At 38.8% G+C, this 17933-nt stretch overlaps 2 protein-coding genes across 3 annotated transcripts in view; one reads left to right on the top strand and one right to left on the bottom strand.

The window, feature by feature from the left end:
• Positions 1–3151: 3151 nt before the first annotated feature.
• Ttc14 (tetratricopeptide repeat domain 14) lies at positions 3152–13682 on the top strand. 2 transcript variants are annotated; one of them, XR_013051992.1, is made up of 12 exons: positions 3152–3847; positions 4359–4483; positions 4587–4786; positions 6159–6243; positions 6366–6495; positions 6700–6855; positions 7404–7475; positions 7883–8002; positions 8101–8223; positions 10293–10901; positions 11330–11439; positions 12191–13682. XR_013051992.1 is itself a non-coding variant. In XM_006971114.4 (12 exons), the coding sequence occupies exons 1-12, from the start codon at positions 3690–3692 to the stop codon at positions 13104–13106; spliced, it is 2313 nt and encodes a 770-aa protein (XP_006971176.1). In that variant the 5' UTR covers positions 3152–3689; the 3' UTR covers positions 13107–13682. The 2 variants fall into 2 exon arrangements, 1 of the variants encoding a protein (XP_006971176.1); XM_006971114.4 differs by having other exon boundaries at positions 10293–10410.
• A 1929-nt stretch (positions 13683–15611) lies between these two features.
• Positions 15612–17933, bottom strand: part of Ccdc39 (coiled-coil domain 39 molecular ruler complex subunit) — a 34177-nt gene continuing 31855 nt past the window's right edge. Inside the window, exons 19-20 of the mRNA XM_006971113.4 lie at positions 17843–17916; positions 15612–16839 (exon numbers count right to left, since the gene is read on the bottom strand). Coding sequence (XP_006971175.1) covers positions 16686–16839; positions 17843–17916 — 228 coding nt within the window. The 3' untranslated portion in view covers positions 15612–16685. The remainder of the gene's footprint in view (positions 16840–17842; positions 17917–17933) is intronic.

The raw sequence follows: 17933 nt of genomic DNA, 5'->3' as shown, positions 1-17933 counted from the left end.
AATGGTTGGTAACTAAATAATCCTTTTTGTTTCATTTGTTTTGAGATAAGGTCTCTCTGTGTGGTCCAGGTTAGTCATCAGCCAGCATGCCCCCTGCCTTAGCTTCACATTCTGGGAATGTAGGTGTGTGCCAATCACCATGCCTGGCTTGAAACGAAGAGTTGATTGGCACCAGCTAGTAGTCTCTGTCTTCTCTTCTGCCATTTGAAAAAAGAAGAAAGTTCTATGGAGAGGTTAATAAGTGTTTGAGTCAAAATACTAACTTTCAAATTTGTATTGTCTAAGTGTGTATGCAGTTGTCAGCATTTTACCATTCCATGCCATTCAGAGGGTTAGCTGAAGGCATGTTCTTTCAGGATATACATTTAAAAACATATGAATTTGCAAGTTATGTATCAGTTTGACTGTATTAAAGAATGCCCAAATCATTGACTCAGTATTCATTCTGAGTGTGTCTATGAGGAGATTTTCAGATGAAAGTGCTATTTAAATGGACTCAGTAAAGGAGACTAACTTCTCACTGTAGATTGCTGTCACTATCATAAGAATAGGATATTTATTATTCAGCATTAAGGAGAAATTAGTCACCAACATATAAAAAGAAACCAAGGAATCTAAAATACATATTAGTGGGTAAAAGAAGCAAATTTGAGAAGGCTACACACTGAATAATTCCAACAAATGATAATCTTGAAAAGGAAACATCATGGAGACAGTAAAAAGTTCTTTGGTAGTCAGGACTTCTGGGGAAGGAGGGAAGAATAAACAGACCATGGAGCATTTTTTTAGGGCAGTGAAACTGCTCTGTAGGCTACCATGATGTGGAACATGTATCATATATATTTGTCTGTATCATGAAATATGAATTATTTGGTAAAATATGGAGTATCTGTGATATTGTATGTCAGTGTAGGCTCATTAGCTGCAACTAATGTCCCATTCTAGTGGGGAATTTTGATAATGAGGAAGGCTATGCATGTGTAATACTAGGGAAATGTCTGTATCTTCTACTCACATTTGCTGTGGAGCTAAATTTACTCTAAAATGAATGCCTTTTTATTTGAAATTGTTTTCTTTAATACAAAACATTTTGTAAACTATGTTGGTATTTTATGCTTAGAAAAAAAAACATTTCTTAACTCATCTCAAAACAGTTAAATGCATGATTTCTTCCTCTTCGGGTTCTGTTTGTTTCTGATGCTCCCTGTATCTTCATCTGTATGGAACCTGGCAGCACTGGCCATCTACTGCCTTGGCTGCCAGGGCTGTGGTTTGTCTCTCCTTTCCCACAGCTGGTGTCCACTCTCTCTATGGCTTTCACCTCCCAGATCCTGGCTTTCTTTGTTTTCCCTTCTCTAATATCTAGAGTGTCGCCTACTACATACCTGGGCACAGTGGAGTGCTGTTAGGAAATGTGTCACCACTGTTAGTGCATGTGTCACCAGCTTCCTAAGTGGTGTTCCCTGTGACCACATGTCCCTGAGAGCTTTTCCTCTTGGTGATCTTCCAGCGTCTCACACTCATCACCTCTATGATCAGAATTCAACTGATTACAAATTCCCTATGAAATAAGGCCCACCACCACAGACTTAGAGAGTTGTGATAAACGAAAACAGTGAATACACAAACATAAAAAAGAATGACAGCATATACATAAGTCTATCTGGTATACTAAGACACATGAAAATTTGTGTTAAGATTCCATATTAATTCTCTGAGACTGAGAGTGTGAACTCAGCTAGCAGAGTGCTTGCTAGTTTGCACAAAACTATAGGTTCGATACCCAGTACTGAATAAAACTGTGCATGGTGGCCTACGCCTGTAATCCCAACACCCAGGAGGAGGAAGCAGGAAGATGGGAGTTCAGAGAGTCACCTCAATTACTCAGTTCTGGGATATCCTGAGCTACACAAGACTCTGTCTCAAGGAAACAAAAGAAATATATAAACAAGTCATGTCTACTTTTTTAAAGAAGGGGAAGGCAATCATTAAAAGAAGCTAAAAATGAAAAGTGGAGATAGGCCAAGAGATAGCTAGAAAAATCCCTGGTGCCTGCCTTTCCTGATATACACCTTTCTTGACCCTAAATAGGAACGAGGTCTTGTTGACAGTTTGCAGTGGGATCAAAACCAGAACCTGTCTATATACATCTGTTTCTTACGAAGTAAAAAATTACTTGTACTACTTGTACATCCCTCATAAATGATAACACATAAGCTGTACACGTTATTTGGGGAAACTTGAGAAATCGAAAAAAACTCTATTAAAATACACTTGTTACTGCTCCATGTGGCTACCTCGCTTCACCTAAATTTCTGTGGTTTTTTGCTAAAAAAAAAAAAAATCGTGAACTTAATCTTTTCCTCTTTTTCCGCTCTTTCTCTTTCTTTCTCTGCACAGAGGGTGGTAAGGGTCCTCTTCCCACTAATCTGAAATGACGTTTATATAGTGAGAATGCCTGTTACTGGAAATGCCCCCTATCTATTTAATAAGATGATGTGGTCTCCAGGATGCATCTTGACTTTTCACACTTGTACTTAATTGCTCACCTCCTTTTCTGACTACCCTCTGCCTAGAGAAGAGGGACCCGAGTAGACACCTTAGCACCTCCATTCACTTAGCATTAGTTTTACGTCTGTATTCTTCTGTCTAGTCCACCTGTAGACTGAGACACTCTGAGCCAGAAGTATTTTCATCTTTAGAGTCTAGGGTGTTTGTTAAAGGATACACGGATGTGTTCACAGAGAAAGGAAATCTGAAATCATGACAGAAGTGGTCCTAGAAATGTGTTTGGGATACTTAGCATTCACGATTTCCTTTACCATCTCTGTCCCCCGCACCGGCCCCCAATCCTATAGTTCACTAAATTATTTATATTTCTTAAAAATTTCTTGGAGTTTTTTTTCAAGTTTTAAAAAATTGTAGGCTGGATTGTAGCTCAGTGATAGAGCCCTTGGCTGCCATGCTGAAAACCCTGACACTGATCCTCTCACGCCCTCTTTCCCCCTTGTGGACCGGTCAAATATCCAGTGTTCTGTCCCTTTCAAAAATCAGGCATTTGTCAGAGAAGAAATGAATTCAAAACTCCTGTAACTCTAAAAGGTCTGGCCCTCTACGGTGGGTGCGGGTCTTGGGTGCCGGGTGTCACAGAGTGCGAGGCCAGCACAAGCAGAGGCAGCAAGCCGCCGCCAGGGTTTTAGGCTCGCCTACCTAAAGTTCTTCTTCGTCATACTGTGCACCACAGGCGTGCGACAGACATCGCCTCAACAACTACAAAGCCACAACCAGAAGGGGAACGTGCGTGCGGCACTTTAGAGCGGTCCTGGCTGGTGGCGGACGGCGGGGTACACGGTGCACACACCTCCGGCTGCTTCGGTCCACCCGCCCCTTTCCTGGGGCCGAGGAGGGCACCGGCCGCCAGCAGACGGGGCTGAGGGAGCTGCCTCCGCGGCCGCTCAGGCACCCTGGCGGCGCTCTGCATCCGAAACGACGTACGAGCGGAACGCAAGCGTGCTAAGTCACGCCTCCAGGCCTCCCCGCCATCAGCCGCGGACACGCTTCGCGCTTCCTGCGGCTTCCCGTAGCCGCGCTGGGTCTCGCGAGACCGAGGCAGAGGGCCGCCGAGAGCGCTTCCGGGAGGTTACCGTGGCGGCTTCGCCGTGCGGGAGCCGGACCCCGGCGGGCTCGTCATGGACCGCGACTTGCTGCGGCAGTCGCTGGGCTGCCACGGCCCGGCGCTGCTGTCACTGCTGCGGAGCGAGCAGCAGGACAACCCGCACTTCCGGAACCTGCTGGGCACGGCGGCCGAGCCAGCCCGCGGCGCGGCGCCGCCTCAGGGAGCGGGCAGGTACGGGGACCGGGGCCGGGCGGCGGTGCGCGGGGCCGGGCGGCGGTGCGCGGGGCCGGCGGGAGAGCGGGAGGCCGGGGAGCGTGGCCTGCCACTGGCTCCTTCTGAACCGCTGGCAAAGCTCTCAGAGCTTCCCCGCCCCCATTTCCAAGTGGCGGCCGTGGGAGATGGGGCTTGAAACTCCTCCAGCGCTCGGTGGGTAAAGTCACTTGCCGTCAAGCTTCACGACCTGAGTTCGAGTCCCAGGACTCACGTGGTAGGAGATGATTTCCCCGGGTTATCCTGTCACAAACACACCCCCAGTTGCACACAGTGGTACGTAGATGCCGCACATCTGCACTGAGTAAACATATGGAAAGGCAAAATAATACAAATAAATGAAATAAAAATCCCTCCAGAGACACAGCCTGGATGGAACCTGGGGAGGACTGGGTGATGAACACCACTGGCACGAGTTTGGATGCACGGAGGGCTTTGCTCGTAACACAAGTTTAATCACTCGTCTTTTAAGGAAAGAGAAGAGAGTTGACAACATTGAAATACAAAAATTCATCTCCAAAAAGGCAGACCTGCTCTTTGCCCTGTCTTGGAAGTCAGATGCGCCTGCACCCTCCGAAGTGCACGACGACGGGGACAGTAAGTGGAGTCTGGAAAGCTAGAGAGCGATGGTTTGCAGCGGGATCGCAAATTATCGTGGAAAGTCGGAATTATTGTGGTTGTTTAAAAAACTTTTTTTCAGATCATTATGCGGTCATGCCACCTTTAGAGCAATTCATGGAGATCCCAAGCATGGACCGGCGAGAGCTGTTTTTCCGAGATATTGAACGTGGTGATATAGTGATTGGAAGAATCAGCTCTATTCGGGAATTTGGTTTTTTCATGGTGTTGATCTGTTTAGGAAGTGGCATCATGAGAGACATATCTCACTTAGAAATCACAGTAAGTTATTTGGTAGTAATAATCCCATGCAAAAATTATGTGCTTATTCAGTTCCTCTTAAATTTACCTGTTAGGATACTTTGGGGGATTAAATATAAGCTGAAGAAAAATACAGTGGCTCTTCTTACTGAAAGTATTAGAGAGTTGGGCATTGGTAGTGCATGCCTTTAACCCTGGTACTCAGGAGGCAGAGATGGGCAGGTCTCTATTGAGTTCAAGGCCAGCCTGATCTCTGTAGTGAAATGCTGTATCAAGAAAACAAGTACTAGAGTATTACATTTCCTCCATTTTTGTTTTTTTAGGGTTTGGGGGACTCTGGTTGCAGGTCAGTTTCTTTTTTTAAAATTATAAAGATCTACTAATTGGTATGGTGATGCCCATTGGTATTCTGGACATACATCTGGTTAAACATAAGCTTAATTGGGCATTAGATGTTTGCATGTGAGTAATTTAGCAAAAACTTCCTGTCATATATTCAGAATAAATATATAAAATAATTTGCCTCAATTTGGAATGTTTCCCTTTAAAGCAGTTGATTTTGCTGCCTCACCATCTGAAAAGGAAGAACTACAAAACTAGCAAATGGAAATGCACAACTTTAATCCCAGCACTCAGGAGGCCGAACCAGGCAGATCTCTGTGAATTCGAGGCCAGCCTGGTCTACAGAGTGAGATCCAGGACAGACACCAAAACTACACAGAGAAACCCTGTCTCAGGGAAAACAAAAAACAAAAAACAAGCTTTATTGTGTTTGGACACAAATTTTTTGTAACTACAAATCTTAAATTTAAGTAACTGACATGTCTGTTAACAGATGCATAAAGCCATCAAAAAGAATGAACTATGCCATCTCTGGCAAAATGGATGAGACTGAAAGACCCAATCTTTAGTGAAATAAGCCAAACAGAGAAAGACAAATGCCACATATTCATGTTATGTATAAAAGCCCAAAAGTTGATACAAAGAAAATAGAATAGTGGTAAGAGGAGACAGAAAGGGGATGAGGATAGACAGGAGGTAGACAACTGTTGTCAGAATACAGTTGGATTAGAGGAAAGTGTTCTGTAGCACACTAGTGTGACTGAAGTTTATAACTAGAAAGGCTGAAGACTCTAAATACAAAGAAATGTTGTATTTCTATTACTAGGATAATTATACAATCTAAATTGAATGGCCACCCTATAAGTATTGTATAATTGTACCCTATTAATATGTATAATTATGCATTGATTAAAAAGAAAGTGTTAGACTTTAGTGTTATTAATGTTCATGTTGAATATTGCCCAGTCATAATGAATAGCTAAGATAAAAGGAGATAGTGTTCTTGTCAAAGAGTGAAATGTGTGGTGTTTTCAAATACTTGTCATTGCAGGCTCTTTGTCCCTTAAGAGATGTGCCTTCTCACAGTAACCATGGAGATCCTTTATCATATTACCAAACTGGTGACATAATTCGAGGTGATCAGTTTCAACTTAGTAATTAAAATTTTCAAATTAATGTTGAAAGTATAATGAAGGTAATGTTTGAAAAGCTTATTTTTGTTTTCACTTTTTTATTTCTTGGTCTCTTTTTTTTCAAGCTGGAATCAAGGATATTGACAGATATCATGAAAAGCTTGCAGTATCTCTGTATAGCTCATCTCTTCCACCACACCTATCTGGCATTAAACTAGGTGTGATTACTTCTGAAGAGCTACCTTTGTACTACAGGTACTTATCATTTATATACTCATAACAAAGTAGAACTATAATTTCTTTATTATAAAGTGGGTTTTCATTTTCATAACCTTTAAGTTACTTTAGGCTTGGTATACAAAAATGGTGTTAGTTTTTAAACCTCATATAGTAATATCTTTAGTAGAAGCTGGTGTGCATTGTACTCATGTGTTTGTGTTTCTGATTTTGCCCCTTAAGGAGGAGTGTTGAACTAAATAGTAATTCCTTGGAGTCCTACGAAAACATCATGCAAAGTTCTCTGGGATTTGTTAATCCAGGAGTAGTTGAATTCCTTCTAGAGAAACTAGGAATAGATGAGTCTCATCCACCATCTTTAATGAGAGGCCTACAAAGGTAAAAGTAGATCTGCATTCTCTAAGTGGTGAGGGGAATGAATTAGCTCAGAAGCTGAATAGCTGAAGAATGTATTTGACCATAGCAACAGGAATATGTTGAAGGCCATAACTGCTCCTGGTCTGGACTCTAAACAATGATAGGGATATGCCATGTGACCAAATAGAGACAGGTACAGAAACTTTGTGTATGTGCTTAAGAAAAATAGCAGCCAGGCGGTGGTGGCGCACGCCTTTAATCCCAGCACTCGGGAGGCAGAGGCAGGCAGATCTCTGTGAGTTCGAGGCCAACCTGGTCTCCAAAGCGAGTTCCAGGAAAGGCACAAAGCTACACAGAGAAACCGTGTCTCGAAAAACCAAAAAAAGAAAAGAAAAATAGCTATTTAACAGTAATACTCACATCTGATAGTTAAAGGATTTTGCTGTATAAATGTAATACAAATTTCCTGCTTGATATTCACCATTTCACTGTTGAGTATCTACCAGAGATAGAATGAACTATACTTTTATAAAGTATTTACATCTTTTGGCTCTTATTTTCTTTCATAGCAAAAATTTCTCTGAAGATGATTTTGCTTTGGCTTTAAGAAAGAAGCAGTCAGCATCGTGGGCTTTGAAATGGTATGGAGGTTGTTTTGTCTAACAGTGGCAGTTACTCTCAGTATGAAAGTTCTGGCAATTGGTGCATTCCTTCATCTTCATAGACACTAGAATGTGTTTACAGATGAATGAACACCTTTTTGACATTCCTTTTATAGGTAGTACGTTGGTCTTAATATTGGAATCTTAACAGACTTTAGTTTTATTCAGAATTGTTTTCCAGAATTAGTGTCTTGATATCTGAGTTTTGTAAATGTTTGCTATGAAAATCTATAAAAGCAGGATGCTTTGCACATATACTGAGAGTAATTTGAAAACTACATTTTTGTCCAATTTAAAGACATTTTCTTTAATAATTATTCTTAATAACCTTTTCTTTATTAGATACTTTGTGAAGTATTTGTGATGTTTTATAAATGTGTTTTCAGTGTGAAGATTGGGGTCGATTATTTTAAGGTTGGGCGACATGTGGATGCTATGAATGAATACAATAAAGCTCTGGAAATAGACAAACAAAATGTGGAAGCTCTGGTAGCTCGTGGAGCACTGTAAGTGAATTTTGGATTTTAAGGAGTATTTTTAAGAATGAAAAATGTTTAAGTAGGTCACAAGATTAAATTTCTCTAATTTTGTTTAATGTCTCTAGATATGCAACCAAAGGAAGTCTGAACAAAGCAATAGAAGATTTTGAGCTAGCATTAGAAAACTGCCCAACTCACAGGAATGCAAGAAAATACCTCTGCCAGACACTTGTCGAAAGGGGAGGGCAGTAAGTATGGGGTTTCATTTCATAGTAAAAGTCCGATTTGCAACCAGCTCCTGGAATACCCTGAGATTTATGTAAGGAAGTAGGAGCTTTGTTTTTTTTTTTTCGAGACAGGGTTTCTCTGTACAGCTTTGAGCCTTTCCTGGAACTCACTGTGTAGCCCAGGCTGGACTCGAACTCAGGGAGATCCGCCTGGCTCTGCCTCCCGAGTGCTGGGATTAAAGGTGTGTGCCACCACCGCCCAGCTCAGGAAGTAGCTTCTTAACATGTGCAATTCAAAGTACTCTTTGTTTCAGTTTTGGGTGTCAGGTTCCTTTCTGTCCCTTTTTCCTGCCTTATTACTGGGGGGGGGGGGGGCTCAGATACTGTAGTGCCTCAGGGTTAATTGCTTTAAATGCATATTTTTGTTACATAGAAAAGTACAAGAGAATAAGTAAGTGTTCTATTCCAGAGTATATACCAGGTTTTGCTCTAATGAAGGATTTAGTTTTTAAATCATTTTATTGTAATAGTATGTAATGTTGCAGATATGAATTGAGAGATTTCTAGTGAATTGTGATTAAGATTCTGCTGTTATATTCAGCTTGTAGCTCTGCTCTGTCTAGTAAGCTCCACAAATTCAGATTAAATGGTGGAGTTAGAAGTATTTGGAAGTGTTGCAACTAAACTCTAGTTGGTGGCCTGAACCTGGGAGAATAGAGCCTAAAAATGAGGCAGGCTAAAGTCTCATGCAATAGCCAGCTTTATTCAGAGCATCAGACAATTTATACTATGAAGTTATTTAGAGGGTGAAGCAGGGTCAGACGAGTTTATGCTGTATACAGTCACAAGGGCAACCCATGTGTGGAAACACTTTTCAGTAATAAAAGTAAGAAGCAATGTAAATCCAAAGTAAACCCACTCCTACATACTACTTGTGGAAGCATATGCCAATAACAAATCCTTGTATGGAGTAACAGATTACAAGACTCTTGTATTGTTTACCTGGAGTTTAAACAAGCTCTCAGAAATCTCACACAGCTTCATTCATGGACCATGTTCCAGCAGGCAATAGTCAGCTTTAATAACTAAAAGCTGTAAAATGTTATGATAACATCATTGTGCTGCTTTTCTTTTTGCAATACTGGGAGTGGAACCCAGGGTATTTCAAACATGCCTGACAAGCACTCTGCCAGTGAACTACATCCCTAGCCATCTTTGCTATTATTGAAGAAAGATTGATATCTTCTATATCATATGTCTTCTGCCTAGCCATTCTTGCTTGGATGAGCATTCCATCCAAGTATTTGTAGGATGAGAATGGCCACAAATTCCAAATTAAGAGATTTCAATTAGTGACCGGAGAAGCTTTTCCACTGTTACCAAGAAAAGAACTAGTATCACTGAAATGAGGTTGTCTTACTCCTGGAGTCTTGGCATCTTTTAGCTGAGTGAGTGGCTGCATTAACCATTTATCCAAACCACAAGTATTAGTCATGATTTTCTTGTCCCTCAGCTCCTTACATCCAGTCTACTGACACAAAACTAACCCCATTTGTTTTTCAGTAATAATTTTTCCTTCAGTTCACTAGAAGTACTTTGTAAAGTCCTTTCACTGACTTATATACAAACTTCTTTTTCTATGTAGCCAGGAACTTGCTATTTAGACCTGATTAGCCTCAAACTCATAGTAACTCTCTGCTGTTTTGCCTCCCAAGTGCTGGGATAACAAATTGTATGTCACCACACCCAGCCAAACTTTCTAATTTTGATTTTCCACAGCATAGACTTAGAAATTATATGATAATGGTTGTAGGTTATAATGATATCTACAACTCTGTGTGTATGTTATTATTTCCAAAGAATTTTAATGGTTTCCAGTGCAAATTTTTCCATAGAAAGGAAAACTTCATAACTACTTTTAAGAAGCCATCTTATGTAAGTTGTCTTTTTACTAAGTAAGCACATGAGTAGGTAATTAGAAAATAATTTACTAAACATAACTTTCCTCTGAGTTCTGTCATAAGCTTCTGATGACTTCTGTGTGTACTTGGCTAAATTTGTGTTTACAAAATGTTGAATCTTCCTAATAGGTTAGAAGAAGAAGAAAAGTTTTTAAATGCTGAAAGTTACTATAAGAAAGCTCTGGCTTTGGATGAGACTTTTAAAGATGCAGAGGATGCTTTGCAGAAACTTCATAAATATATGCAGGTGATTCTTTATTTCCTCTTTGAAATTTAATGGTATTTAAAATTAATACCAAAATGTCATTTTCTTTTAGGAAAAACTAGATTACATAGATGAACTATTATGAAAATGAGTAGCTTTTCCTAATTAGGTTTGACATTGCATTGTATTATCACTGCTTTTTTGTTTATATTCCAAAGAAAAATAGCACTGTTAGAGAATACCTATACCTAAACTCAGTGTGTGATTTTGAGTGTTCCCCTTTGTAGGGAGCTTACCTGGTGGTTATAAGATTGAGTACTGCTGATGTAATTGGGCTAATTGTACAAACCTCTGTAGACATTTGTACCGGTCCTTCCCTGTAATACTGATGATGATGTTTTCTCATGCATTTCCTTCCGAATTGGACCATTGCTGCTGTGTCTGACATCTGGCGCTGCTCACCCCATCCACAAACTGGAAAATGATTTCTTATGTGATCATGCATCCAACTGGGCTGTGCTATTTTTAAAATGGTTTGTATTTGAACATGGTGATTTTCCCTCAATTCACCTTTGTGGAATGTCCTTATTTGAATATTGATTGTAAAATTTATGTCCTGCTTACATTTTTCAATTTTTAAAAATAATTTTTCATCTTTTTTTATCTTACCTGCATTCTGGGTCATTGGTACTACTGCAATGGCTTCCCTGTTTTTCTTGGGATGCCAACTGCAATATGGTCCTCAATACTGTTCTGGCCATTCAAATGATTAATGCCAAACGTGTGTCATTAATTTTTTTATTTGGAAAAAAATAACTTGTTTAATACTGGCTGTATGGTGATTTGATTATACTAAATTGGGCTTCTGGTTGGGGGGGTGGTCTTTTAAATACTGTTTATTGCTTATTCTGCTATTTTTATTTTTAACGTGTGGTTTTTTCCGATATCTGGGTTCTAAAAGAAATCTTTGGAATTAAGAGAAAAACAAGCTGAAAAGGAAGAAAAGCAGAAAACAAAGAAAATAGAAACAAGTGCAGAAAAGTTGCGTAAGCTCTTAAAAGAGGAGAAAAGGTAAACTATAATATTCAGTATTTTTTAAATTTAAAAGCAACTACTGAGTTGAAACCAAAGTGCCATGTGGAGATGAAGTAAGTAAAAAAAGAAAAAAAGTATCCCAAGTGATAATTCTTAGCAAGCATATGTTCCACATGTTTATATGTCAAAGAAATTAAGCGAAGTAGTGTCTAAGTTTAGAATTCTTTTTAAAAATTAGGGTTAAAATATAGAAGAAGTTATTTAACTGTTTCTGGGAGATAGGCTTTTAGAAGAACTGTGGTTCTTAGATACTGGTGGTTTGTTCTGTAGTCATTGTAAGTTGTGGAAAAATACTAGCATCTAGTGTTTAGAGAACAGTTAAACACCTGCAGTGCACAGGACAGTCTGCTCCTGCATTCAGGAAAGAGCTCTTTGGCCCTTAAAAAAAAAAAAGGAGCTGTTTGCTGAGGGGAAACATGATGAAACTAGAGGTAGCTGGATAGAAAACTCAGGTTCTTCTTTCTTGTCCAGGTAGGCATAAAGCAATGATAGAGAAGTCACTGCATCTTTCAGAAGTAGTAGATTTGCCTATAGTGACACCTGTCTCCATAGGCGTTCTCCAAAGTCATGCTTCATGGTAAAACTTGATGCATTAATTGAGATTGTAATTATGTCTGAGTGACAGATTATAGAATATCTGCAAGTGATACAAAATAAGGTCAAATCTTGAGGGATATTTGACTGATTTTCTTGTACTTGTCTGATGAGCTAACTACTTTTTTTTAAGGCTGAAGAAGAAGAGAAGAAAATCATCATCTTCCTCTTCAAGTGTTTCTTCTGCTGATGAATCCGTTTCTTCTTCCTCATCTTCTTCCTCTTCTAGTCACAAACGGCATAAGAAAAGTAAGAGGAATCGTTCAGAGTCTTCTCGCAGTTCAAAGAGGCACTGGTCTAAGACATCTTCAAGTCACATAGATCAGAATAGGAAAGATGATTGCTACCCAGTTCCAACTAATACTTCAGCATCTTTCCTTAATCAAAAACAAGAAGTGGAGAAACTGCTGGAAAAGCAGGATAGGTTACAATATCCAAACACCCAGGTAAAAGAGAAAGAGAGATGCCTTCTCACATCTTCAGGTGAAGTGCCAGATGATTTGGGAGGTAGGTCTGAAGACACAAGAGAGTCTTACAATAACTATAAAACCCAGGCAGGTAGTAGCAAAACCGAAAAGCCATATAAGTCAGAAAGGTATTTCTCCAGTAGGAGAAATTCCTCAGATTCCTTCTGTAGAAATTCAGAGGACAAGATGAAAGCTTCTAGTTCTAGGAGATTTGAAAAGGACACAGAGGGAAGAAAAGATCACTCTAGGAGGTGGGAGCCAGGGTCTGTGAAGTACTCTACTTCACCAGCAAGTTCGGACTACTCTTGGAAGTCACTTGAAAAACACAAAAAATACACTTCTGGATCACGTGACAGTAGACCTGAGCAGAGATACCAGTTCAGTACAAATCAGGGAGAGCGTGCATATGTAAAGGAGGACAGCTGTGGAGAGGGTAACAAAACCGAGGCTCCAGAAGACACACTAAATAGCAAAGAGCAACCAGAAAGCAGAATTAAGAAAAACTTACCTCAAAATCTACTCAATATATTTAATCAGATAGCTGAATTTGAGAAAGAAAAAGGAAATAAGCCAAGAAAGTGATCTGCTTAGGAAATTTTCACTAAATTTTCAGAAGTCTGGGGATGCTTTAATCCTAAGAAACAGTTCTGGATCTAAAATTATTTGCAGCAGATGACAAGATGTTTCTAGGTTTTGTTTCAGTTTTCCCCTTCATCATAGTGCTTCAGGTATGTGCAGATAGAGCTCTTACTCTGTCAACTTAAACTTTTCACCTCAAGATATTTCCTGAGCACTTTGTTTCTTCATTGTATTGTGGTTTGTGAGAACCCTAGGCCTATCATATTTCACTGTTGGAGAGAAATACGTTTGCGCTAAACAGTTGGATGTTTTATCAAAAAATACTTATTCTCTTTTGTTAAAAAGCCATTAGTTTTTTTTGGGGGGGCGGGAATATTATATGGTTGATTGTTTCTTAGGTTCTATTTTAAGTCATTTGTTTTAGGCATTAAATTTTTTGCACCATTTCATTTTTAAGTGATAAATTATGACTTGGTTTACCTCTTAATGCCTGATGTAAATGGTTTGTGAACATTGTTTTCTTCCCAGCTTAACAAAAGACCTTAAGAATAATAAGACCATGAAAGTTGGTTAATCAGAGCCTGTTTTACTTATTTCTCCATTATTATTTTTACTTAATGGTTATGGTCATAAGAAAATTTTTAACTTTAAATATTGACAAAACCCTTAGGGAATTCTAGACAAGACTAGATGAGAATAGAAAATAATTTTTAGTAAAAATAGCAGCAGAGAAGCACCCTGTAAATCTGGATTTTTCTGTCTTAATATTGCAAATGCTTGGGAAGTCAGTAGGCATGTTTCTAAATAGGGGAGGGACTGGCTTGCGGTTTACTCTTCTCTATTATTTTCTCCTTATTGAAGCCTTTCTCTGAATCCTAGTGAATGATAGAATAAATTCCAGGCCTCTGGGATAGCTCGGTATGTAGAAGTACCATCCCAGCTGATGGCCTGAGTTCAATCCCAAGACCCCAAGGCATAGGGACAGAACTTGTCCTCTGACAGCCACCTACAAACACCATAGCTACACAAACAGCTAATGAAGGAATCCTCTTGGACTTCCAAAGAACGTGTCTAAATCACTAAAAATTGAAAAGTAGACTCTTGGAGACATTAGTAGGTATCATAGCTGTTGCACTTACGATGCTCTTCATTTAGGATTCTAGAAAGTGTAAATGGCAGTGAGCTTTTAATCTCTTGTTAGTCATTAAACAGAATCCACCTGCAGACATACATGAGAGAAATAGGGAGTGGCAGAAAAAGACTCATTGCATGTTTGTTTATAACAGTAAAACACTAAAGTTTTAGTAATGATACGTACTATTTGTTCCAAATTATAGTGATAGAAAACTACTGAAAAAACAGTACAGTAGGAAAAGAAACCTTAATTAAGAACAGTAAATAACGGCAGCATAAATTGGATAATCACTTCAGTATTAGTTTTTGTACCAAGGAACTCAATATATTATTTTATTATTATTATTATTATTATTATTATTATTATTATTATTATTGGGACTGGGGGTGGGGAGAACAGTGAGCATCTGTGCCACATATATGGAGATTGGAGGACAACTTGAGGGAATCAATTCTCTCCTACCTTACGGATCCCAGGAATCAAACTTGGGTCATTGGGCTTGACAGCAAGTACCTCTGTCCACTGAGCCATTTTGCCAGGCCAGCACCAAGGAACTCTTAAGAGTGCTCTATGTATTAATAGTTCCAGTCTTAGTTCTACGTAGTGGGGGTTTGTTAAAGAGTAGAAACCACCTCTCTGCACACTGCTTGATCATTGAGAATCCCAATTATATACCTTATAATCTTAACCATATCATCTTACTTTACCCTTAGGAAAGTGCCTGTGGGGTAGGCTACCAGAATTTGGAAATTACAGCCTTCTTAATAGGATTACATCTTTCCTAGTAGGAAAGGACATGCTAATTTAAGCAGTCTACACTAATCTAAGCATCTAGCTCCTTGGGATATTTAAGGAGTTGTCACAGGAAAAAATATAGGTTTTAATTGATCCTCAGTGATGTCTTCAGTTGTTTCTTTCACATTAATATGTCCATAGTTTGTATGTACCCTGGCTAGCTTTGTCTTGGTTTCCACGAGTAGAACTGTGACTTCTGGATGTTAAGGTAACTGCAGATCTGCAAACAGAGGGGTTGGTCCTTTGTCTTGCCATTTAGCGTTATTACATACAGTTAGTGTAGTGATTAAATGTAAACTTGTATGCTGGCCATTCCAGACTAAGGTCTAGTAGTGACTCCATAGGTAGAAGTTAACTACTTATAATACTATTACTATGCTTCAAGACCAGTATGTTTTGCTTATATGTTACTTCAATAAGCCTGTAATACAGTTAATCATCCCTGTGTTACAAGAAGAAAAAGCATAGGAAAGTAAGCCTCCTAATAAGAAACAAAAACCTCACCTTCGTAGAACACAAAGTTTAATGTATAAGTTCCAAGTAACTTACAAACTAATAAGTGACTGAGAATCACAACATTAGTAAACAAAATGATTGGATTAATCAGTTTTAGATCCTAAACATCATGCATTTTGGCAGCGTTTCAACTAAAAAGTGCCCACAGTTTTCTTTGCCATTTTAGTTATTACATTTAACTATACCTTTCTATTTCTGAATTAAAAAGATTATGAGTAGAAACTACCACTACTGCTTTCAGAAGTAGCTGAGTAGTGGTTCTAAGACAATCACTGTTGTAAGGTTTAAAGGAGAAGTTCCTTTATATACCTGAATGCTAATATATTTAAAAATCTAGCTTTATAGTAGTATTTCACACTCTAGTCCAAGAAGTTCAAAGTGCTGGATATAAAGTATTACCTGAAAAAACTAATTTTAAATATAGTATGCAATATCTACCTCCATTGTAAATTTAGTATGTTCAATTTTTTCAAGGTCAGAGTACAGTCTTAGCAACTTAAGTTGTACTTGATGTATGCATATATAGAGATAAATGTATATGTGTGCACACATACAGTGTTTTTCTTACCAAGGGAAGGGTAATGATGCTATCTTTTTGTTACAAATTATAACCAAAAAAAGGCCTATAACAGGTGTGTGTCACCCTCAGAAAAAAATTGGAGGAATATGGTTGTTTGCTTTTTGTTTTTAATTTTAAAAAGTCGTTTTGTGTTTTGGAGTAAATGAAAATTTCCTTATTAAGACATGCAGTGAACCTTTAGAAGTGTATTCCTAAGAGAACCTTCTTTTCTAATCTAAGTGACTGCATAAGACATCTAACACTACAGACATCAGTGTTCTCTCCCCCACCCCCCACCCCCGCACCCTCCACACTTTATCACACATGACCTGGCTATGGTTCTGCATTTCTTTCTCTATGAATAAAACACTAGGGGAAAACAAAACCAACTGCTTTTGTTCTTTTCTCAACAGCTGTTTTAGCCACTATGCAGAACTTTGCTCTGTGGTACTTCCAATACTATTTTAGTAGGATTGTATGTGTCATTAATAAATGGAACCCCAGAAAAAGGGAGACTTAACCATTAATGCGATTTTCATTTGTGTTCAAAATTTGCACAAGAGATTTTAAAGAATGCTTATTTGCTGGGCTTTTTTCCCTTAGGAGTACTCGAATTGCTGCCATTACTAGGTGACCTAGAACCATTGCTTTCTGTCGGAGACCCAGGGAAGCTGATCTGTAATACTTTAGCTGAAACGGGAGAAGCGGGAGAACCTGGGCTCTCAGGCGACCTAGAACAAGAAAGGATTTACTATAAACATAATGCAAAATGTACTTAAAATAGACCTTATTGGCCAAAAAAAAAATCATAATTCCATAAGTAAAGAACAAGGAAAACCATTAGTGTTAATAAAAATTTAAAGTATGACCAATTCTTTCAAAAGAAGAAATGAACATAGTTTAAGTAAGTAGTTCAATAATTGTTTCTGTGAGCAAATCGTTTTCAACTGTAATCAGTTTCTTAGAATTGGAAGCAATATTTTGTAAAATGACAAAAAAAGAGGAGCAAGTGCTTGAAAAGTCATCAAATGTTAGTCTTAAGTCATTCGAGCTGAAGAGGAAAGTGAGGTGTGTTGCCAGGAAAAACGGTGAGAGTGTTTGGAAAGTAGCCATTCAGTTCTAAAATAATTTTATTAAAAATACAAGAAATTTAATATGTTAATAGTAAGTATATTGAGTAGCTTAAAATATTTATATAGAAGCAGGCTTTTTAAACTTAAAACACTGTCTTGGAGGATCCCTTTTTTATTAATATTTTCTGAGAGTTTCACAGACTAATAAAAACTAATAAATAGCTGTCAGCAGTAGAAATTGTAAAACCAGCATCATCATTAATAAATCTGTCAACAAAGACTTCGTGGCCATGACTTATCCCTACTGATAGGTTTCTGGGTTGCATTAAGCTAAGTAAGACACTGTAAGTCGAAGCTGGTTACATAGAATTTCAAAGAAGCAGTTGTAATTACAAACCTCTGTACATCTGACTTGCCCTTTTACAGTTAAAAAAGATTTAAATTTTCCCAGAGTTGGAGTTCACCCAAAATGTTAGCTGTATCACCTCAGTTTTCACCCAACTCGTACCCCTAAAATAGCGTACTAGTTAGAATGCACGGGGCTGCAGGGGTCTTGCTATACTGTGTTTGCATAGTGAGGCTGCTGAAGGTGAGGAGAGTGGGTAGCGTGCTGGCGAGCAGCAGCTGTGAGAGTTGTCCTGCTTTCTAACCTTGCCCTTACCTCAGTGATAAGTGTGAAGACTGTGAAGAAGATCTGGAGCTCGGGCCTTTCGCTGTAGGTAGTTCTAACCCATTCTGGAAGAATATTTAAA

The sequence above is a fragment of the Peromyscus maniculatus genome, chromosome 6 (assembly GCF_049852395.1).
Source record: "Peromyscus maniculatus bairdii isolate BWxNUB_F1_BW_parent chromosome 6, HU_Pman_BW_mat_3.1, whole genome shotgun sequence".
Classification (NCBI taxonomy): Eukaryota; Metazoa; Chordata; class Mammalia; order Rodentia; family Cricetidae; genus Peromyscus; species Peromyscus maniculatus.
This window is presented reverse-complemented; position numbering and strand designations above follow the sequence as displayed.